At 35.8% G+C, this 24,860-nt stretch overlaps 1 protein-coding gene across 5 annotated transcripts in view; it reads left to right on the top strand.

Moving 5' to 3' along the window:
- The window catches only part of LOC150100889 (syntaxin-binding protein 5-like), a 710,057-nt gene that overhangs the window by 142,200 nt on the left and 542,997 nt on the right, over positions 1-24,860 (top strand). For all 5 annotated transcript variants that reach the window (XM_090401895.1, XM_090401898.1, XM_090401897.1 and 2 more), the window contains exon 4: positions 2,818-2,918. In XM_090401895.1, the coding sequence (XP_090258021.1) occupies positions 2,818-2,918 (101 nt within the window). The remainder of the gene's footprint in view (positions 1-2,817; positions 2,919-24,860) is intronic.

Genomic DNA, 24,860 nt, shown 5'->3' with positions numbered 1-24,860 from the left:
ATCTGAACCTTTATGGTAGAATTAGAGTTAATGTGTTTTTATTACCCCCCCCCACACACACAAGAGATCTTGAGGCCTCTAACATGACAATGTGGTGTGTTTGAGGGGGGGGGGGACAAGTGATTAGAGAGAAGAAAGGAATCTATTTATGTGCTTCTTGAAGAGTTGGAGGCCATGTTTCTTGGGGAGAAACTGTATGGGAAAAACTGTTCCAGAGGACAGAAGTACGTGTAATGAAAGAAGGGGATGAGAGTTTGGTGATTTTGAAGCTGAACAGTATTGGATTTTCACTAGCAGTTGCTCATGTTTGTATGTGAATAGAGGAGAGTGGAAGAATGCTAATGGCCCTAGCCATTTCAGTGGAGCAGCATCCATGAAAATACCTCTAAAAAAGACAATGGAGACCATCTATGGGAAAGCAATTGGAGGGAGTCAGTGAGAGAGGAGTCATTGATTAAGAGAATAGCTCTTCTAGATATAAGCAAGCATTCTAAGGGGAATCATGTTGCACCATTTCATGCTGTGATTAGAAATTAAATGCCATGTTCCTTTCTTTAGGTTTTTATCAACAGCATTATAAGAGCTACATAGAGAAAATGTTTGTATTTGTATGCTATTCCATAAATTTATGCTGAGGTTAAAAACTGATGTGCGATATTTAAAACCGTACACCCTCAAGGGGTGTAAAGGTTATGATAGTACTACATGAAAAATTTACATTACATCAATTTATGCAGATGAAGTATAACTTCATCTGCATAAAGCAAGGAGCTGACATTAACATCTCCAATTTTGATATCATGTTTAATACCACTTTCCTTCATAATGTGATCCATATAGATAATGAATAACAGAGGTGATAATGTGCATCCTTGTCTGACACCAGATTTAACATTAAACCATCTCCCTGTACTTCAGTTCTAACTGCTGACTTACAACTCAAATAAAGACTAAGTATTGCTTGATGTAATGCTCCATTGATACCATACAACTGTAGCGCTTTAATAGCTTTTCTCTTGGCACTTTATCCTATGCTTTTTCCAGATCTACAAAACTTAAATATAGATCTTTGTTATATTCCCATGACTTTTCAACTATTTGTCGTAAAGTGAATATCTGATCTTGACAGTCTCTATTTGGCCTGCATCCAGCTTGTTCCTCACCAAGCTTCTCTTCTCAACCGTTTCTCAAGTATACTGGCATAAATCTTACCAGGAACACTCGGTAGAGAAATACCTCTGTAATTCTCACAATCAGTTTTATTTTCCTTTTTATATATGGCTACTATGAGAGCTCTACTCCAATCACCTGGAATCTATCCTTCTGTTCAGGCCCTCTGAATTATGCAGTGTAGCCACTGTAAAACTTTTATACCTTCATACTTGAGCATTTCTGTTCTAATATCATCTGCTCCAGCTGCCTTTCCACATTTCAGACTTTTGATGTCTTTTTCTACTTCAAGCATGGATATGTATTCCTGATTGCATGCCTGTCAGTGTTTTTTTATCACTGTGCTCTCATCACTGCTAGTTTCATTTAGCAATTTTTCGAAGTAATTACTCCATACTTCAAGGATATCTTTTTCTCCAGTTTTCATATCACCTTTATCATCTCTAATTCCTTTTACAGCACTCGTTCCTACATTTCTCAGCTGCTTCAACAACCTCAAGAATATCTTGCTACCTTCTTGATATTTATTTTCTATGTTCTTACCAAAGTCTTCCCATGACTTTTGTTTAGCTAGTTTAACAGTGTTTAGCTTTCTTACATTTGTCTCTGTATTCTCTAAGAGCACAAGCTGACTTATTTGCCAGGAACTTTTGATATGCTTTCTTCTTTTCCTTCACTGCCTCTTTAACTTCCTGTGTCCACCAGGGAGTTCTGATTTTTCTATCCTTGCAGACAACCTCACCACATGCCTCTCTAACAGAATCAATCAATGTTTCCTTCAGAGCTTGCTACTGAATCTCCCAGGTTTGATTCTTGTTCTCAAACTCTTTCATTTTTTCTTGAATAATGTTTGTATATTTTAGCCTACAGTTCACATCTGAGAGCTGCTCAACTTTTATTCATTTTAAAACTTTCTTACATGTTCTTCTTTTCAATATGGAATTCAATTTTATTCTGCTGAAGACTAAATAGTGATCACTTCCAATTTCAAATCCTCTGTACACTCTGGTGTCCTGCACCAGGGAGAAAACATCACTATCAACAATAACATAGTCAATGAGACTTTTCTTATTCCTTGCCTCTTCTCTCCATGTGAATTTGTGCACTTTTTTTATGTTGGAACATGGTGTTAGTAATAACCAGTCCAAATCCTGAGCAGAAATCCAACAAGTATTTGCCATTATTATTAGCTTTGCTCTTTTCTCCAAATTTTCCTAAAATATTTTTCTATGTCTGACAATCATTTCCTATTCTGCTATTTAAATCCCCAACAAGCACCAACCTTTCCTTTTTCATTGTGTCAGTTGCTTTTTCTAAAGCCTCCTCAAAAAAATGCCTCCACTTCTACCTTAGGAGAACCTTCTGTGGGACCATAGGCACAAATAAGTCTCATTGTCCAGTTCCCCAATAAAGCTATTATTTCTGAAAAGAGAGAGAGGAGGGGTATTGGTGCCAATTTTACCATCTCCCTTCCAACCATTTGGCTAATTGTGTTGCAAATGTCTTTGATAATTTGATTAATATCTTAATAGGTATTAGGTTCCATTTCCAAAAATAAAAAGGGAATAGCAGGAATAACTAAATATATAAATTCTAAACTTCTTGAAAATTGTTAAATTGTTTATAGCTTATTGTCTTTTATTTTAGGGAGGTATGATCACAGTTTGCACTGATGATAGTTTGCATCTCTGGAACTTAAGACAAAAGAGGCCAGAAATTGTACATAGTCTAAAATTCCAAAAAGAAAGGTATATAAATGTTTTAGCACAGTGTTATAGTTCTTACTATGCTCTATTTATATAAAAGTGCAGTAATCCCTCAGTTATCCAACCATGCATCATAAAATATTATTACCAGAATTACATACATTTAATTTTAATGTGTTTATTTGTAAAATTTTTGGCTAAGTTTCATAGTCATTGTCAATACAGATATAGGAAAACACCTAAAAGGAACAATTCAATTGAAAGCACATGATATTATGTGCAGTATCAGCCACAGGAGAATAGCTGTATCTTCATTAATAGATATTCAAAATAAATTACAATGTATTAATTTAGATAATTATTTTTAAATATAAACAAAAATTTAATTACAAATTAAGGAACACATGAATGGTGAGTATTAATCAATATAACTTCCCAAAATTTAGAAAGTTTTAGGGAATCACTTTTGTTCAGGTTTGGGTTGTGAATGTGTGCTGGCTTTCTTTGTAGATCTTTCCAGAGGAAAGTAACTTTTGTGTACCATTTTGGTTTTATCCTACCGAATCCTGTGTTTTGTAGATAATGCATGGCTTGCTAAATTGGATTTGTTGGATTCTTTAAGTGAAATCTATTCCTGATGTTCTTCAAGACAAATTTGTGCATATCGACCAGTATGTCCATAATAACATAAGCCACAAGAGCAGGGGATTCTGTAAACTCCAGGATAAAAAAGAGAAGGTTATTTGTATTTAGGTGAGATAAGGAATGTATTAAGTTTGCGAACTGCATAGAAAGTGACTTGTGCTTTAATCTGTCAAAGCAATTATTTTTTCTGAAAGTCCTTTAACATAGAAATACAAATTCTGGTCATTTCTTCTTTAGGTGGGTTAGGATGACTGCCATAAATATTATTTTTTTAAAATAGTTTTTGCATTATAATCATTAGCAATAAAGATGGTTCTGATAATAAACAGTTCTTTTTTTTTAGAAGAGAATCTGTAGAACAAATTTTATGAGCTCTGTCGACTAAAGATTTGATTACACCATATTTCTAACAAGGGTGATGATGCGAGTTAGAATCAATGTATTTACCAGTATGAGTTGGTTTTCTGTATACTGAAAAATGTAGACTATCATTTGGTTGACGTAGAATGAAAACATCAGAAAAGGAAGACAATTGTTATCTTCTACTTCCAGGGTAAATTTGATTCTTGAGTTTATTGAATTAATTTTTTCAAGAAATTCATGAAGATCGGACAAGGAGTTCCATACAGCAAACACATCATCAATGTATTTGTACTAAACTGATGGTTTAGGTGAAAAAATGTCCAGAATATGTTGTTCCATAAAGTAATCGGCTAGAGTTGGGGAAAGAGGAGACCTCTTAGGAAACAGCTATGAGGGTCTCCTATAAACAAATAGAACCTCATATTTCTATCTTTTTATACAGTTCTGGCATCTAAAGTATCCTGAATTAATGACAAAGTCAAATAATTTTACAAAATTCTTTGACTTTTTCATTAATTCAGGATACTTTATATGCCAGAACAAACTGTATAAACAAATAGAGGGAACAACTATGGGGGGGAGGGGTCTCTGCTTTCTCTAACTCTAGCCAATGGAGCTAGAGTTAGAGAAAGCAGAGATTTGAACATTTTGAACATGCTGTTCAAAATGTTCTCGTAAGAGTCTTTCCTGAAGAAAGTTACTTTTGTGAACATTTTGGTTTTGTTCAAATAAATCCTATGTTTTGCAGATCTAAACTGGATTTGTTGGTTAAGTAAAATGTATTCTTGATGTTCTTCAAGACAAATTTGTGCAGATTAACCAGTTTGCCCATAATAACATAAGCCCACAAGAGCAGGGGATTCTGTGAACTCCATGATAGGAAAGAGGTCTTTAGGTGAGATAAGGAATGTATCAAGTTTGCGAACTGGACGTCAAGTGACTTGTACGTTAATCAGTCGAAGTAATCTTGTTATTTTTCTGAAAGTCCTTTCTCTCATCCTGTTTAGATGCTTTAATCCCACTTGGCACAGGGTCCACCATGATTATGCGACTGTGGGGAACTTCAACTGGCTTATTGCAGAGTCTGGTGTTGGAGGAGGGGAAAACAATGTTTTTTTATGACTAGAAGTGTGTGTGTGTATGTTTAACAGGGTCAGTTTGCCTGTTCTGGGGGACAAAAAACCCAAGCTTCAGGGTGAAGAAACCCCATACCTCTGTATGAAACAGGCTAACTCACCTTTAGTCAAAAGAGACCAGATAAAGATTCCTCATGTCCTGGAAGGGAGTATTTCCAACCAAAAGTTTCATCTGTACTGACTGAGCTATAAAGGCTCTCCATAGCTCAGTTAGTATTATGTTTCTATGAGTCTTTTTGAAGCAGTTTAATTGTATCTGTCAGAGGGATATCAAAGTCCTCTGACAGTCCTTTAACATATGGAATACAAAATTCTGATAATTTCTTTTTTTAGGTGGGTTAGGACGACGGCCATAATAATTGATTATTTTTCTGATAGTTTCTACATTATAATCAAAGATAGTTCTGATAATAAACAGTTCTTTGTTTAGAAGAGAATCCGTAGAACAAATTTTATGAGCTTTGTCGACTAAAGATTTGATTACACCATATTTCTGACAAGGGTGATGATGCGAGTTAGAATCAATGTATTTACCAGTATGAGTTAGTTTTCTATACACTGAGAACTGTAGGCTGGTATTTGGTTGACATAGAAATGAGAACATCAGAAAAGGAAGACAATTGTTATCTTCTACTTCAAGGGTAAATTTGATTCTTGTGTTTATTGAATTAATTTTTTCAAGAAATTCGTGAAGATTTGACAAGGAGGAGTTCCATACAGCAAACACATCATCAATGTATCTGAAAACCAAACTGATGGTTTAGGTGAAAAAATGTCAAGAATATGCTGTTCAAAATGTTCCACAAAGAACATTTTGAACAGCATATTCAAAACAAGGTACAAGGAAAGAACAAAGTACAAGTCACTTGACGTCCAGTTCGCAAACTTGATACATTCCTTATCTCACCTAAAGACCTCTTTCCTATCATGGAGTTCACAGAATCCCCTGCTCTTGTGGGCTTATGTTATTATGGGCAAACTGGTTAATCTGCACAAATTTGTCTTGAAGAACATCAAGAATACATTTTGCTTAACCAACAAATCCAGTTTAGATCTGCAAAACACAGGATTTATTTCAACAAAACTAAAATGTTCACAAAAGTAACTTTCTTCAGGAAAGACTCTTACGAAGAAAGCTGTGAAGTACACACTCACAATCCAAACCTTTGCAATTGACTGATATTCACCATTCATGTGTTCCTTCATTGGTAATAAAATTTTTTGTCTATATTTAAAAATAATTTATGAACTAAATATATTGTAATTTATTTTGAATATCTATTAATGCAGATGAAACTATTCTCCTGCAGCTAATAACATACATATTACATGCTTTTAATTGAATTGTTATTTTTAGTGTTTTCCTATAACTGTATTGACAATAGTTATGAATCTCAGCCAAAAATTTTACAAATAAAGACATTTAATGTCTTTATTAAAAAAAGAAGTGATTCTGGTAATAATATTTTATGATGAATTCTTCCTCACACGTCTCAATTTTTAGACATATCCAACCATAGTGGAAAAGCAATTTGCCTGTCAATTGTACCAGAAGTCAGTTGACACATGTTAAACCTCAGTTACTTTGAAAGTTCATTTGAGGATCAGATAATTGAGAGATCACCATATGTATACACATATAGCAGGATACACATATAAATGTATTCTTGAAATTCTCTAACCTTCTGTTTCATTTATGTGCAGCTTTTGAAGTTGTATTCTGTTTTTAATTGCTTGTATTAACACTAAAAGTGAAAAAATATCTTGATGCTAATATAACAATACATTTTTCATTTAGCAAATAAACTCAGTACAATTATTTCAGTAAATTTTCCCTAAATGCAGAGATTCTTTTTATTACAAAAGGTATTGTGCAACATAAGCCTTTACAATACCTTGAATGCTGTTAATAAACTTATATTTTCTGCACCACTCAAAAATGTCAAAATTTTATAGGGAACTTGAATGAGTTTCATCAAAGATACACGAAAATCATTCTTGTATCTTTGATTTCTAAAATTTCATCAGAGATACAAGAAAGACATTCTTGTATCTGTGATGAAAATCTTTCGAGAAAGTCTTGAAGTAGCTCAAACAAATGCCATGCTTATTCTCACCTACAAAATAGATTTACTTCTTTATCATTAAAATCATTTGTCACGTTGTGCTAAATAGACTTACATTCTTAGTAGTAAATAGTGCTTCAAAAGAAAGTATTTTTTTAATATTGGATAAAAAAAAAATATCAAGGTTTATTGTTATTCCAAAAACTTCAATAAATTATTTCACTGACAGTTGAATTTTTTTGTGTGAAATACAGAAGATTCAGTTTTATATGTTATCTTATTACATTCAACTCTTTATATCAAACTTCATTAACAAAGCCACATATAATGTTGTGCTAAAAGAAATTCAATTTAGCAAACAACTATTTCTGTGGTCTCTACAAGTTTGTAATTCTGAGAATCAACTGTGGTTTTATTAGCCAGTGTTGTTTCTTCATTCGAGAATGTTTAGAGATACCTTTTTAAGGAAGTGTAGTTGACATAGCTAAAGGACAGACTGACACTTGATATCTGGCTCATATTACAAATTAGTTATATCTAACTGGACATCAGAGAGGTTTCATACAGATTAGGTATTGAAGGGCCATTGAGCAACATAGGTATGACATTTACTGTGATAAATATTTTAAAGTTTGATGTGTGTGCACGTGAACACATGCATGTATGAATATGCACATGTATGATTTGTTCATGCAATTCACATAAATCATACATGTTATAATTTATCATGTAAAAAAGAGAAAAGTATAGCACATCTATTAGGTGATAGATGACTTCATCACTTGGTAAAATACTCGCCTTACTTTTCAGATACCTAAGGTGACTGGTTTTATGTTTGGTCTCCATAACAAGGCAGAGGATTTCTACCTTCTTTCGATTTTCCTTTTCTTCATGCAGTGATGCCATTTAAGTCCATTTCAAGCATACTGCCGAAACCTAGAACCTTCTCCATTTGAGAGTACAGCAGTAAAACAGTTATGTGTGCTAATCATTGGATATACAAGGTAGGTTCCATAAGATTCTGGCCTGACATACAAAATTCTCACCAATTTTAAAACACCCTGTGTAGCAGATAGTGCCATCTATGGAGAGCTTATTGTACCAGTTTCAACTCTACCTATGTCCTTCAGTTGGAGGCACTTGTTTGATTAACATGTGGCACACTTGGCTGTGATGTTAAAGTTTTTCACCAAAGAAAGACTATCTCCAGGTACTATCAAATAGCGATTGGATGGTGTTTATGGGGAAGCTTCTCCTTCATATTCCACCATGAAGGAATGGGTTAAACAGCTTCACCTAGGAAGAAAGAGCAGAGCATTGAAGATGATCCTACTGATGGTCAGCCTGTGGAAGTGACGACTGAGGAAAATGTCTCTCTTGTCGAGGAGGAACTACTCGATGACAGACGGCAGAAGCACAAAAAAATCTCAGCATGGTTGGGACTTTCTATAAACTACTGTCTTTTGCATTATTCATGAGAAGCTTGGCATGATGAAGGTCACTGCAAAGTGAGTGCCCCCAACTTCTCTCTTCATTTCAGAAGAAGCATCATGTGATCTGTTTCCGCAAGTTTTTAGACCTTTGCCAAGGGAATCGGAGAGAAGTGCTGGAATCCATTGTTACTGGAGATGAAACCATGGTCCTTTATTATGATCCTCTTTCCAAAAGGGAATCCATGGAGTGGCATAAACCAGGCAAGACACTGCCAAGAAAAGTCAAGGTCCCTCAGTCCACCAAGATCATGGCAACAATTTTTTGGGATTGCTAGGGAATTCTCTCGATCGACTTCAAGTAAAGGAATACTACCATGAATGCAGAATGTTATGCTTTGCGCCTGCACAAACTGTGTGATGCCATAAAGGAGAAGAGACGAGGAATGCTGAGTTGTGGTTTTTGCCTGCTTCACAACAATGTTACAGTCCATACGACTATAATTGCAAAGGCTGCAATGAAGGACTGTAGCTTCCAGGAGATTGAACCTATCTTACAGCCCAGATCTAGCACCCAGTGACTATTACCTCTTCTCAAAACTGAAGAAAGATCTTCGAGGAAGAAAATTGGCAGATGAAAATGAGGTGAAAGAAACAGTTTTAGGCCATTTTGCACACACAAGTACAGACTATTTTTTCAAGGGCATAGAAATTTTAATTCAAAGATGTGAAAAGTGTGTTGAAGTAAAGGGAGATTATGTTGAAAAGTGACAGTTTTCTTTTTATCACCTATGGAACAACCCTCATACACAGGACTAAACTTGATGGTGACTCATCAGAAGACTTCATAATTCTGCTGACCATGCCTGTAAAGAGCCAGTAGTTCTGCAAGTTTTAGGCATCGGCAACGACTGCATTCTGTATGGGAAATATGTTCAAGGGTCCACTCCTTGCTCTCTAATTCACTAAAACCAACCACTGGGGGGGGGGGGATCACATAATTACAACCCCCCCCCCCAAAAAAAAAAAAAAAAAAAAACCTACCAAAAAATCTAAAATATGTAACAGATAGTAAAAATGGCTATATGTTACATCGTTAACTGCTGGGCCTCAAGATAGAGGGCTAGCAATTAATTAGAGAATGCTAGTAATATATGAATTCTGCTACTCTACCTCTGTCACTGACCAATTCACACTATCTGACAGATGGTCAGTTTTATCTGTCTTTCCTTTATGTTCTCTTTCAAAGAACAGGCCTAACACTTTCCATTATGTTTGTTAAAACACAAACAGCAGCTGCCCATCTTCCTTTTACAATGCAACTGCAAACTTACTAAACTTGCTTCTCTTCCATCTGCCTCTGTTTTTCTGGAACAGAGGGATTCTGAGGGATGAAAAACTTGGGTTTTTCATCCCTCAGAACAGGCAAACCAGTCCCCGTGAATACACATGGATCTACATTCAAAAATACATACTTAGAAGTCTCTCACTGGAGGGCACAACTTCAACCAGTCCTAAGGGGGACAGATGGGGAAAATTGGGAGGAATCCCACACAACAAACAACAGCAAATGGGAATGAATAGGAAACTGGTGATATGGATAAAAGGGTGGCTGATTGACAGATACCAAAAATTAGTATATGGAGGAGCAGAATTCAGGAGAAGGCAGGTGACTAGTGATGTGTTGCAGGGCTGTGCTTAGATCACTGTTGTCTAATTTGTACATAATTTATATAGGAAATAATTTGAAGGGAGATATTCATTTGTGTACTGATGGTGCAAACTTGGATAGTGTAATAGTAAATCAAGATGATGTAGATAGCTTGCAGGATTATTTAAATAGGCTGACAGTATGGGCAAAAAATAAAGAACCAGCTCAGGAAATATACTAAATGACCTTGACAGAGAAAGTTAAAAAAAAAAAAAAAAAAATGTTTTAAGAATTAAAGTAAATAAAAGAATCACACAAAGAAACATTTTGACTATATAAAAATTAGCTAGGAGATTTATCTGTATGTTTAAAAAGAAAGCTATTATTAAATAGCTTTTATTCTTGTATTTATTTCTTTGTCTTGTTTTTCTTTAAAGTTAATTGTCCAAATTAAATATATAGTCCTCCACAATTTCAGTAGGATTATCTGCTAATTTTAGTTCAATTTGGTATAGACGATTAGTACATAATCATCTATACCAAACGGTCATCAACTTTGTTTTAGTTAATTCTTAAACCTTTTTTCTGCTTTCTTTGTGAAGGTCATTTAGCATTTCCTGAGCTGGCTCTTTATTTTATTTTTTGCTAACAAAACAATGTCATCTGCAAAACATAAAATGATTTAATGCTTCTTCCATCGATGTTAATACCATAGTTTTCCGATGAGGCATTCCTAAGGACTATTATATAGCAGAAAACAGTCTTTAGGAATTCCTCAGCCTTACTCTGCTTTCAAGCTGAATTCCTTTCCTGATATTCTAATTTTATACTGGTTGTTGAGTTCTGATATGTAGTTTTTAATAATCTGATATAGTTGGCCTGTTGTTTTCAGATGTTTATTATTTCTGACTGATATAAAGAATCAAAGGCTATCTCAAAATCTACAAACCCTAAATATGTAGGAAGATGATATTCGTTTTCTTTTTCTATTATGTACATTATTCCAGTGTTTGCATGTGGAAGTGAGACATGGCAGACTAAATAAAATGTGACCAAGAGAGCTTCAGAGAGAAATATGCTGCACATAGCAAAAAGGGACAGAATTAGTGAGATGACTGGAGTAGAGAATATTGTGAACTACACCCTCTGTCCAAAAAGAAACCGAACTTTTCGAAAATAGAAAAACTAGTGCTGCCACCTGTTGTATCTTTTTGTTGTCAAAAACAGCAACCTTTATTAGTGTTGTGTCAACTGTTTATGACATTTGTTTCATTAGAAGCCGAGTGCCAAGAGTGACTGTGTTTTGACGAACGGTCAGTCGCGATATTCATACCATACGCGACGAATTCTTGCTGTCAATCGCTTCAAAACTTCCAGATAAAACTCACCATTGATTGTTTGGCCAGGCAGAATGAATTCTTTGTGGATAATGCCTTGGAATCGTAGAAACAAATCAGCATTGTCTTTACTTTTGACTTCTCCAAGCAACTTTTTTTTGGATGCCCCTCTTTTGGTGGTCTCCACTCAGCACTCTGGTGCTTTGTTTCGGGCTCATACTTAAAACACCAAGTTTCGTCACCAGTAACGATCGTTTCAAGGAAGTTTCAGTCCTTATGAGCAGTTTAATTAGGTCCTTGCAGTGTTCAATTCGATACATTTTTTGGTCGTCGATCAACTTGTGGGGAACAAATCGCAAATTCAATTTATGAAGGCCCAAACTCTCGGTCAAAATGTTGTGCACAGTTGATTTTGGAATCCCCAATTCAATCAATCTCATGGACAATTTTGGGTTTTCTTTGATGAAATCACGCACTTTTTGAATGAATTTTAACTTCGCTTAGTCCAATTTTTGGTTGACCCTGGTTTTCGTCGTCCTCAAGCATCTCACGACCTCTTTGAAATCGCTTAAACCACTTGCAAACTTGAGTACGGAATAAGCTTTCATCACCGTATGCTTTTTGAAGCATTTGATGCATTTTGGTTAAACTTTTACCAAGTTTAACACAAGTCAATCACAGCTCTCTGTTTGAAACTCATTTTCTGACTGTTCGTCAAAACACACTGTCCCTCTTGGCACTGTAACTAAGCTTCTAATGAAACAAATGTCATAAACAGTTGACACAACACTAATGAAGGTTGCCGCTTTCGACAACAAAAAGATACAACAGGTGGCATCACTAGTTTCTTTTATTTTCGAAAAGTTCAGTTTCTTTTTGGACAGAGGGTGTATTGTGTAAAGCATGTAAATAGTAATGGGTTGACAGATTAACTGACGAAGAATAGAAAAAAATTAAGCACTGAATGGATACCAAGAGAAGGAAAGGTCACAGGAGAACAAGATTGAGGGATGATCTATAATAGTGATTTTCAACCTTTTTCATAACACTGCACACCTAGACTAATTATTAAAATTCTGTGGCACACTAAAAATGTATTCTTTTAATTTTTTGATGATCTGGCAAAAAATAGGCATAATTATGATTGATTTATGCACACAAGAAGATGGAAGACCAGACACTAATAAATAAATATGCAAATTACGACATTATTTCTTTCAATTAATTTGTTTTCATAAATCTCGCAGCACACTGGTGTGCTGTGTCACACCGGTTGAAAATCGCTGACTATAAAGATATGATATGAGATGGTGGATTTTAGCTAAAGATAGAAACAAAGGGAGAGCCTTAACTCCAGCAGCAGGTGAAAAGAGGCTGTAGAAGACTACTACAGCTACTCCTTCCTTTCCTTCAACTTTTGTGCAGGACAAATTATTTTTAACTTTTGATTTGAAAGAACACCTGATTTTCTTCACATGATTTCTATTTTTGTATTCTTAAATTTTAAACCTCTGCATCCCAGTGGTTCAACAATGCCCTTTTGTTGAAAAGATGTAGATTTAAATTCCCATCTAGGAGACAAAGAACCTTCATTAAGATTCCAATTGCATGGTGAATTAGCCAGTCTCATACAAGGTTGGCAAGGTTCTTCCTTCTTGAAAATTGTGTTTTTCATCTTGCAAAAAAAAGACAAACTGGCCAGAACATACACAATTATTAGCAATATACTATGCAGATAAGATTAAGTGCCCTATTAAATAAGTTTTCAAAGAAACCAAATTACTTTGCCATGACAGGAAAAATGGGATTTTGAACGACCTTACATTTATTTTCTTTCTCCTGTCTCCACCACTATTTCATTTATGCTCCTTATATTGAGGTTTTTCCAGCAGGACTTTTCACTTTTTTGTCATCATTCCTCGACAAAAAGTATTATATAAAAGGCTTATAGAGCATAATCTGATATCATATTATTCATCTGATGTTATATTTGATTGTGTTATAGCATCGCAGTTGAATTTTTAATGGCACTTGTGGCATTGGAAAAATGACTATAAAAACACCAGTCTTATATCAACAACAATAAATCTGAAAAATCTTTCCTTGCTCATCATGGAGTGGACACTGACCATGTTGTTCTATGATCCAGTACTTGCCATGGTTTAGGTTTTGAGTGGTTATGTAAAGAGAGTGTTGAAGCACTTCTACACTACTCAAATTTTAAATGGGATTGATTGCCTCTCTATTGCTAAGATTTGGGAGAGTTTCATCTTCATAAATGGCAAGCAATAGTACATTTCTCCCCATATTTTAATTTAATTTTTATTTATTTATTTTTATTTATCTTTTAAATTTTAATTTAATATAATGCTGTCATTCATTTCATTATCTAATTAAATTTTATTTCAAATCACTTAGTTTTATTGTAACCACCCACTAGGTGACATTCTGACACATGGCTCAGTTCTGTAAATATGATCAACACACTTTGTTCTAGCTTCACCTTGTGCATATGCTGATGCACTGATGAAGATTACTTAGTTTATTTTCTTGTGAATTCCTTGTGAATACGTATCTGATAATCGAAGCATCACACTGTTGTTTTTCACCCAATGTAGAATGCAGCTTGGTTGACTAAGTTCAAAATTGACAGCCCGTTTTCATTCATTTAGCATCTAAGTATATACCTAATAATGGATTTGCACCAGGAAGAAAGGTTTGAGGACTGAATCTGGGGTTAAAAACACATATCCAGTCTTATTGTAGAATGTTGTTTACATTACTAGGAGCCAAGATATAAATGGAGGTTGGTTTCTTGCAATTTTGATTCCATTTATATCTTGGCTCATTGTATTTTAACAAACAACAGACTACCCCCCCCCCCCCCCCAACAGATGTGTAATACTTAGTCCTATATCTTGAAAAAATAAATTTACAAAAGAGGAGTAATTATATTTTCCTTGCTCATCATGATGGTCCTGTTCAGATTGTTTAATCTGACTGATATCTTATAGCTGCTGGTTTTAAAAATGAAACAGGTTTTTCAAAAAAATATAATCATCATCATCAAATTCCTGCCATGTACCCTCAAGGGGTGTACAGGATATGATAGTACTACATGAAAAAAATTACATCATTACAAACTTCCTATTTACAATTTTCCTCCAAATCAGTCTGTTACTTGTCAAGACTCAAACATTATCAGTTCTTATATTTCTATCGTCTAAGGCACTTTGTACCGTATCAATCCACCTATATCTTGGTCTTCCTCTGGGTCGTTTTGCTGCCAACCTGACAGAGAACACTTGTTTTATTAATCTTTCTTCGCCCATTCTGTTTAAGTGGCCATACCACCTGAGATTAGCTCCTCTAACGCATTCGTGGATGCTGACAATACCAAGTTCTTTCCTAATATCCTCGTTTTTAATATGATATTGGCATTGATGCCATCTGTTCACGCGCATAATCTTTCTCAGGACGCTCATATTTGTGGTCTCTAGTATTTGGTCAAGTGTTTTACTTCTGACCCACCTCTCAGATCCATAAGTTAAAACTGGTTTGAACACTGTCTTGTATATAACTAATTTAGTGTTCTGACTAATTTTTCTCTTATTCCATAAATTTATTCAATTGACTTCCTACCATACCAGCTTTGCTGATTCTGTTATCCATTTCTATATTTAATTTACCATCTTCACTAAAAATCGTGCCTAAGTAGCTGAAATGTTTTACTTGTTCCACACGTTCTCCATTCACAACACAGTTGACATTTTCAATGATTCTGCCTATTTTCATTGTCTTTGTCTTTTTATTGCTGACCTTCATACCATATCTATTACAACAGTTATTCAATTTAGTCAGAGAATCTTGCAGACTTGTAGCAGATTTATTTAGAAGTATAACATGATCCGCATAAAGCAAAGAGCTGACATTAACATCTCCAATTTTGATATCATGTTTAATACCACTTTCTTTCATAATGTGATCCATATAGATAATGAATAACAGAGGGGATAATTTACATCCTTGTCTCACACCAGATTTAACATTAAACCATTTTCCTGTACTTCAATTCTAACTGCTGGCTTACAACTCAAATAAAGACTAAGTATTGCTTGATATAATGCCAAATTGACACCATATAACTGTAGCGTATTGAATAGCTTCTCTCTTGGCACCTTGTCATATGCTTTTTCCAAATCGACAAAACTTAAATACAGATCCATGTGTAGAGGCTTAAGTGCTGTGAGGACATCATGTTGGAGGCTTAATGGATTTTTTAACACTCAAAAAAGAATTAAAATAGACTTTAATACTTCCTATATTTCGTCCTAGTCACTAGGACATCTACAGGAATTACAAAAAAATTAATGTAACATATGCACAAATAACAAACAATACTAAGCCCAACCACGTGGGTGACACTAAAGTCCTATCTAGGTAGAGCGCCCTCTAAGGGCAATAGTAGGTGGCCTGGAATGTAAGGTGGGAACTCTGGTGATGAGTGTTTCCCAAATCTTCGGAAGCTTAATGCACCCATATTTATTGAGATTTGGTTGGTTTTTGAGAGCTGCTGCTGCTTCTAAGAAAAGTCTCTCTTTCTTGAATTTGCTGTGGTGGAGCATGGTGGTTTTCTTCCATGATACTCTGTGGGTGGTGTCCAAAACATGGTCAGCCAATCCTGAATGGCCATAGTTGTGTTTGAAGATGTAAGACTTGTGTTCCTCTAGACGGATGGATGCTGATCTGCCTGTCTGTCCAAAGTACGCCAGCTTACAGGAACAGGGTACTTTGTAAACTCCAGGCAGAGAGAGAGGAGGGAGCTGATCTTTCGTAGAACGGATAAGGGTAGCCAGTTTGCGGTGGGGCTTATATGCTGTGTGTGTAGATTGTATTGTTTTAGTATCTTGGCTATTTTTTCAGATGTGCCACGGATGTAGGGTATGGTGATGGCATTTTTAAAATCTTGTTGACGAGAAGGAAGGGGAATGGGGGAGGAGTTGATTATTTTTTTTGATACTGTGATCGCTGTAGCCATTGGAGAGGAAAGTGCTGTGTATGTGGTTAAGCTCATTAGTGAGGGCGGTTCCACTGGAGCAAAGATTGTGGGCTCTCTTGGTAAGAGTTTTAATAATGCCATATTGTTGAGAGGGGTGGTGGGAGAGTTTGTGAATGTATCTGCCTGTGTGTGTGGGTTTTCTGTATACGGTGAAGGTAAGTGTATCATTAGGCAGGCGTGTGACTAAGGTGTCTAGGAAGGGTAAACAATTGTTCTTTTCCTTTTCCATAGTGAACTGGATTCTTGGATGTAGACTGTTGAGATGACTGAGGAAGGAGTCTAACGTGTCTGGGCCATGAGGTCAAATAGAGAACACATCATCTACAAATCTTAGCCAGATAGAAGGTTTGAGTGGGGCTGAGTCTATGGCTCATTTTTCGAAATCTTCCATATAGAAATTGGCAGGGGGGGGGTGAGAGGGGGGAACCCATGGCAGTTCCCTCTATCTGCTTGTAGATTTTGTTGTTCCACGAGAAATATCCAGAATTAATGGCAAAGGAAAAGAGATCTAAGATGTCAGAGGGAAAAACCTTTTCTAAGAGAGATAAGGTGTCAATTAAGGGAATATTGGTAAACAAAGAGGAGATATCAAAGCTTACCAATATGTCTGTCTTCTTCAAGGTTAAATTTTCTGTGAGGGCTTTAAAGTGGGTCGAGTTTTTTATATAGGAAGGGGACTTCCGATGAGGGGGATCAGAGAGTTGGCCAGCTGTTTAGATAGTCTATAGCAAGGTGCATTGGTAGCATCTACTATAGGCCTGAGTGGGGAATTGGGTTTGTGGATTTTTGGTAAACCGTATATTCGGGGGGGACGGGAGTGGAAAGGTTTAAGTTTTTTCGTGACATCTGGGGGCCAGGAAGATATTTTTTGAGTAAAATTTTAAGTTTCTTAACTTGTGTTTTTGTGGGGTCGTGTTCTAGCGAACATTATCCTCCGCGATCGCGCTACCTACATCCTGCTAGAACACGACGGTTTTTGGGTTCCAATTAAATTTGACAGAAATCAGTGATGGTGACACATACCACAAGTTCTCAGAATATATTGCATATTGAAGATGGATAGTACTGGATGTAGTTGAAATCCAGATTGCAGCCACATCTATTACTATCCACTTTCAAGCCCAAATTACACACTTTACCACTATGATGGCACCTGCGTGATGAGATTTGGTATTGCTTGCCAGGGAATAGCTAATTTAGAATCCCCTGCTTCTGACCTCTGGCTCAAGATTTTCTTTCTCTGTTTAGTAAACATTCATTTACTGCAATTACTGTCATCAAGCACTGATAACTGCTCAGACCTCTTCACCTTCCTTTCCATGAAGTTCAACTATCGACAATCCATTATCCAAATATTGACATCATCTTCCTGGGCAAACATCATTCCAAAATTCCAACTGGCTCTCCTTTTCCAACACAAACTAAGCTGGGTGAGATGTGAATTCTTTGCTATGAGCAGTGACCTGATGCAAATTGTACATCTATCTACATAGATCTCTTTTTAACCAATTCTTTACAGTGTATCTGGAAGGAGAACTGCACAAGACAAATACAAAACAGTCATTAGCAGATACATACTTCTGCTCACCTACACTCCCATCTCTCTCTCATCCTGTGCAGGTCACCTCTCTCACAGATCATTTCCTCAAACCACTCCCAATCTTGAATCTTCTGACACTACAAAAGTACCAAATAGGACATGTGAAATTTCTGCTCTTCCTTTCCATGGTCTGACTACTGCTTCTGCTCATCTAACTCTAACATATGCTCTGAATGAGACACAGAAATCATCCTTACTTTCATGAAGGCTTTAAGCCCCATACCTCAAATCCTCATCCACTTTTTGACACAGTGTATCAAAGCAGTTGAAGGGAAAAAAATTCATCTTGCCACAGGTGGCTTGCATTAAGAGTCCCAGCTTCATACTCTGCTTATGCCAAAGCATGCAACAAATGCAAAACAGTCATTAGCAAATCTAAATCCAATTTCATCAAGGCCAACAGCAGAAAACTTGCCTTCTGCTCACCTACACTTCCATCTCCCTCTCTCATCCTGGTGGTACCATTATTACTTCATAGATGAATTCCTCATTGATGACCATGGAAAATTACCTCCTACTGTACTGGAATCCTGGGACCATATTTCTCCCGTGGTTTTTCCGCAGAAAATTACTAAATAACTTGTACACTAAAAAAGTCTTCTCATCCTGATGCCATCTCTCCAATTGTTTTCCAGAGCTAACATCTATCTTGTATTGTCTGTACAATCTTTTATACCAGGGGTTCTCAACCTTTTCCAGTGGCATACCACTATATTTAATTCAGGATATTAGATGTACCAGTAAGCAAATTTATTCTGAAAAAGCGTGATTTGTTGGTCCCAGGGGCAAAATAAGCATTTCTCTACAATACTAGTAATTTATTCAGTTATTTATTATTTTATTCAGATATTTATTGGAGAAACAGATACTCTTTGAATCTATTCAGTGGAATGTTCTGTAAAATGTGCAATTTTTAAAAATTATAATAATAATGAGTGAATACATAAACAAATTTTGACAAACACATATTCCTGATAATGGTACCCCAGTTCTCAAATAAACTTACAATGTACAAGCTATAAATGTAACAAATTTTTAATTACAGAGCTCACATTCTTGTTTCAGTGTGAAGGTGTACTTGTTTAGCTAAACACAGCTTCTGATGTCTGGTTTCAATTGACTTAATTTGAGTCTTAAATCGGTGTTCAACATTCAACTTATTCCTGTACTTGTTTTTGATATAAATGAGAGAAAAAAACCCACATCAGTGAGTTTTCTTCTCAAAGTCTACTTACATTCACAAAGGTAAGTAGTTGCAAACACCAACAAAAATTTTACAGCTTTTTCTGAGATCATTGGTTATTCATTTCTTCTTGCCAACCAGAAGTCTGTTAAATCCATCCTCTTGATTGTTTGCCTGAGACTTCCATCGCAGGAGAGCTCGATCAGTTCATCATTCTCAGAAGGAGTTAACGTTTCTGGTAAGGTGTCATTAATGGAAAACGGTTCTCTAATCCAAAATTATAAAACCAAGTTTTCAGGGAAGTATTCCTTGAAATCTGTGATTAGACTCCCAAGATGCTTCTTTATATTCACTGCAGTTCACTATGAAGAAGAATTTCATTCTCAGTTAAGAAAGCATCCAATGGAAAGGAACATGTGTTTCCAGTATCAGTTTCTTTAATGATGAAGCCAAGTTTTCTCCTGTACCAAGAATAAGGAAGTATGCGCACCCTGCAACCTCGTGTTCAGCTTAGTGAGGTGGCAAAATAAATCTGCCAGGTAAGCCAACCGGGCAAGCCACGGTTCATCAGTGAAATAATTTGTCAGAGAAAAATCTGACAGAAAAAGAGGATTTGTTAGAGAAAAATCTGCACTTCTGAATGAAGTTCAAACAGGAGGCTCAATACATTTCCCCTCGACATCCACTTAACTTCGGTGTGAAATAAAAGAGAATTATGTTAAACACCCATTTCATTGCACAAAATGGAAAATAGTTGTAAGTTCATAGCTCTGGACTTAATGAAGTCCAGACACACTTCTCACATTTTCATTCAAAACTATTTTCAGAGCAACAGGCATATTTCTTGTAGCTAAAGCCTCGTGATGAATGCACAAACGTACAAATTTTGCTTGTGGAGCTACTTCTTTAATTTTTGCAACAACGCTACTGTGTTTCCCAACCATCGCAAGCGCTCCATCAGAACAAAGGTCTAATTTTGAAAATATTTCATTTGAGGGTATTTGAGCAGACAGTGGCTCACAAAACAAGAACTCTTCCCTCAGGAGTAACTCTGTTTATGGTATTGTTGATGAAAGTATCAAACTGATAGTTAAGAAAAGTAGAATTATTGGGTCTTATTTCTTGTTGCAATGTTTCATGAAGAAAAGAGAATGATTGATTCCTTTAATGTCAAAATTTTGACATTCATATCATAGTGAGATAGAGTATGATTAATTGCCTCCCTCTCTCATTCTGCGTGTGTTTTTCTATCAAAAAAAAAAAGAAAAGAAATTGGGAATTGTAGGCTTGTGCTAGTTGATGAAGAATAAGGTCTAAAAAGGATATACAATTGTTGCTTTTAATTTCAAGTGTAAATTGATTCTGAGATGAATGGCACACTAATTTCGTTTTTCAAATTCTTGGAGCTATTAATAAACCTTGCTACACTAAAGGCTTGGGGTGAATGTTCTGGAGAAGTGTTGCTGTACAAATTCTTAGATGGTATTTTTGCGGTATGCCTTTCTTAGTTGAGTTCCAAGAATTTCTAAATAAAATTCCATTCAGTCTGCAGTTTACACTTGAAATGGAAATTAACAGTTCTCTTCTGTTTAGCTCCCCTTCCTTATCACCATTGAACACTTTCTATTATCAGATTTCCTGAAACATAACCTCCATTGTCTTAACCCCTTAACGCACTCAACCGAGTTAACTCGGCCCAAGAAACTGAATTTTTTTCCACACACCCGAGTTAATACGTTTGACCGTGAATTTTGGTTTCACATATAAATACAACCAAATATACATGCTAGACAATTTTTACGTTATATTTATTACCTGTCATGGATAGTGATCAAGACTGGTTATTTAGTTCAGAAGATGAAAGTGGGAATCACTTCGAGGCCATAAAACAATTTCTACATTTTTCAAATAATGATGAATTTGATCCAGCAAATCACCCTCGCCCAAAGGAAATTGGCAGAAAAACTACCACTTTCTCATTTTTAATTGGTGTGTTAAGGGGTTAATCTGAACTTTTTCATCTTGGACTTTGTTTATCATTGTTATGGAAAGTAATATTGCTTAACACCATTCATTAACATTCATTTTTCTTATGTATACCTTTTACTGAAGCTTGTTGGGACTGTTAATTAGACCATGCGGCTCTACTATCACTTGTAATACCATATCTGCACTATTAATCCTTTGTCCTTTACACTTTGCTGTTGTTTCATCTTTCAAACCATACTGAAGATGTCTACAAACATGTTGGGTTAAATTTCTATAAATAAATAAATAAGTATACTTTCAGAAAAAAGCAGTTCAGTTAAGCTTTCAAGAAATAAGAACATGGAGAATACTTAATCATTATCATCAGTTTTCTGATATTCATCCTCAAGGGGGTGAACAGGTTAATATGACAGCACTACATGATTAAGTTCATGTTGTTATTAATCTTTTATCAACAATTTTCCTCCAAATTAGTATATTATTAGTCAGCACTCCAACATATCTAACATTTCTTTCTTCTAAGGCTTCTGACTGAGTTAGTCCACCTAGATCTTGGTGTTCATCCGAGTCTGTTTCCTGTCATCTTGGCATCGACACCTGAAAGGTGTTGATGCTAATCTTTTCTCTCCCAGTCACCATACCACCTTACATTAGCCTGCTCATACATTCTTGAATGCAAATGATGTCAGGTTCCTTTCTAATGTCTTCATTTTTAATATGATTCTGCCATTGATCTGTTCAGGCCTCTAATTTTTATAAGAACTCTCATATCTGTGATCTCTAATTTTTGATCAAGTGCTTTATTTCTAGCCCAACTCTTAGCGTCATAACTTAAAACTGGCGTGAACACTGTCTTGTATGGTTCTAGTTTGGTGTTTTGGCTAACTTCTCTCTTATTCTATAGAAATTTGTTAAGCTGGCTCCCTACCATCTGGCTTTGCTTATTCTGTTGTCAATTTCCAGATTGAATTTGCCACCTTCACTTAAAACTGTGCCTAAATTGTTAAAATATTTTACTTGTTCTGTAGGTTGTCTATTAAGAATGCAGCTAAAGTTTTCTATATTCCTGCCTATTTTCATAGTTTTAGCTTTTTATTACTGATTTTCATGCAAAATTTGTTATATATGTTATGCAATTTAGAGAATCCTGAAGACTTGAACTGGATGTATTTAGGAGTACATCATCATCAACTAAGCTAAATTTGATATCTCCAATTCTTATATGATAATGTGATCTATATAGATTATGAATAAAAGTGGGGATAATGTACATCCTTGTCTTACTCCTGATTTTACATCAAATCATCTTCCTGTATTTCCTTCAATTCTAACTGCCGACTTACAACTTAAATATAAACTATGTATTACTCTCTATAATGTTCCATTTATCCTATATAATTGTAGTGTTTTAAAAACTTTTCTCTGGGTTCCTTTTCCTGAAGTTTTGACCTTCATATTAAGGTCATCATCTGGAGTACACACGCACACACACAGACAGAGAGAGAGAGAGAGATGAGCTATATTACGTTTTAAACAGTATGACAAAGAGACAATGACTTGATCAACCATTATTCTACTGGCCTGACCTCAAGTGTGAAAAAAAAAAAAAAACTAAATCAAAGCTATATTCTATTTATAACATCAGAAAACAAATTCATATAGATAGTTTCATTACAGCAAAAATGGTGTCCTAATTTAATATGTGAGATGTTATATTAGAGTTAAGATCCTGGATTACTTAGTTGTATTTATAATTAACTCTTAGACTAAAAGTTATGTGGGTAGAATATGTGCCAGAATACAAATGGTAAATTTGCCATTTGTATTCTGGTTTATCAATTACATTTAACAGTTGTGAAGTTATCAAAAGCATCTGTGTGATTAATTGTTAAGAGGCTTTTGTTGTGCAAAACTTATGTTCCACTATTTCTGATGATGCAAGTCTTACGATGTATGAAACTTGTTAGGTTTTAATTGCTTATTTTTTTATTAAACTCCTTTATATTATAATGTGGTCTCAATACCAAAACCTTCCCACAGAAATGATGAGGATTGTCTGGTATTCTGGTTGGTAGATTGACTATTTGTGTTAGGTCACTTCTGATGGTAAATGATTCAACTTCCCTTCCAACTTGGGCTGTGAAGTTGGAGTAGGGGTTCCAGTTTGTGTTATGGACATTAAAGTCCCCAAGGTGGATAGTCTCACAATTTGAGTAATTAGTTTGCACAAAATCAGTTTTTAGTGATAGTTAGTCAATGCCAGCATGGTTTCAGAGTTAGGGCAAATGAAGGTTGTACAGTGAGGTAAGGAAATCATAAGTCAGTGCAGATTGAAAAGCAGGGAATCCAAGTTAGATAGCCTTTAACAGGGAATATCAGATTTTACAAAAGTACATATTCCTCCTTTTTAGTGGAATGCATCATGCATGATGTGGTGGAGACAGTTGAAGTGGGTTGTGTAGGATGCCAGTTGGGGTTCTGTTAGGAAAAAGAGATCAGGTTTTGAAGTTTGTAAGTGGTGGTGGTATATATCACCTATGTTTGCATTGATGTCTCAAATGTTGGTGAAATGGATATGAAAGTGTTTTTATTGGAAGAAGTTCTGTATTCAGATTTTTAGAATTTTTTTTATGGGAGGTTTTTTGTATCCACATTTAAAACTAGTATTTGTATGATTTACTTTCATGTGTAGAGTGGTTGATTCAGGAAGCACTCAGAGTAGGAACATGCAGCTAAGGTCAGGTGACATAACTCACACACAGGGAGTTCCCAGACTAGTCCAAGTGTGGCCTCGGACAGTGCACCCTCCAGGCACGACTCGGCAGGGTAAGCAGCAGGATTATTCACCAGCTGTTGGGTTCTGTCTCATGCACAATCTGGTAGCCAGCCTACGAAGAACCATTTTATTGCTGCACCTCCAAATGCAGCAGAAACTGGCTCCCCAGTTGAATGATGCTAATGTGTTTTTAATAGTATGTTGAGCATGCCAGCAAGACAATCACCTGTACTGTATGTAGGGGGAGGGACAAACTGGAGCCCTACTCTAGGGATGAAACATGGCAGTCCTCTTCACATCTCTAAAAAAGCAGGGTGTTGATGCTTCACCAGGCAATGAAAGACATCTAGTACCTAGAAGTCTAGTTGGCATATCCTCACAACTACGGAAGATATTCATTTAAGGTAGTAATACTCACTCCACCAGAGCTTGATTTGTGGAAACAGGCTATACCATGGGAAGGTAGGGATGACTTGACTGGGAGAGGCTTTATATTGCAAAATCACCAGCCAGTAATGGCCCATTCCTGATATTTATCTTGTGTATTCTTACTGGAATCAAATGTTTCACCTCCTAAAAACAATAAAGGTAGATTGGAGAGATAGAAGGCTCATATTTAATCTTTACAAGCATCAAGAAGCCCTAATAGAAGCAGCCAGCAATACAACGAAAACCGCAATAGCAAAAATACATAGAGGTGTAAGACAGGGGTGCTCTCTTTCAACCATATTGTTTAATCTGTACATTGA

Source organism: Typopeltis vanoorti, chromosome 12, assembly GCF_054136105.1.
Source record: "Typopeltis vanoorti isolate ZY-2024b chromosome 12, IOZ_Tvanoo_1.0, whole genome shotgun sequence".
Lineage (NCBI taxonomy): Eukaryota > Metazoa > Arthropoda > Arachnida > Uropygi > Thelyphonidae > Typopeltis > Typopeltis vanoorti.
The sequence above is the reverse complement of the archived record's forward strand: the minus strand, read 5'-3'. Positions and strand labels throughout refer to the sequence as shown.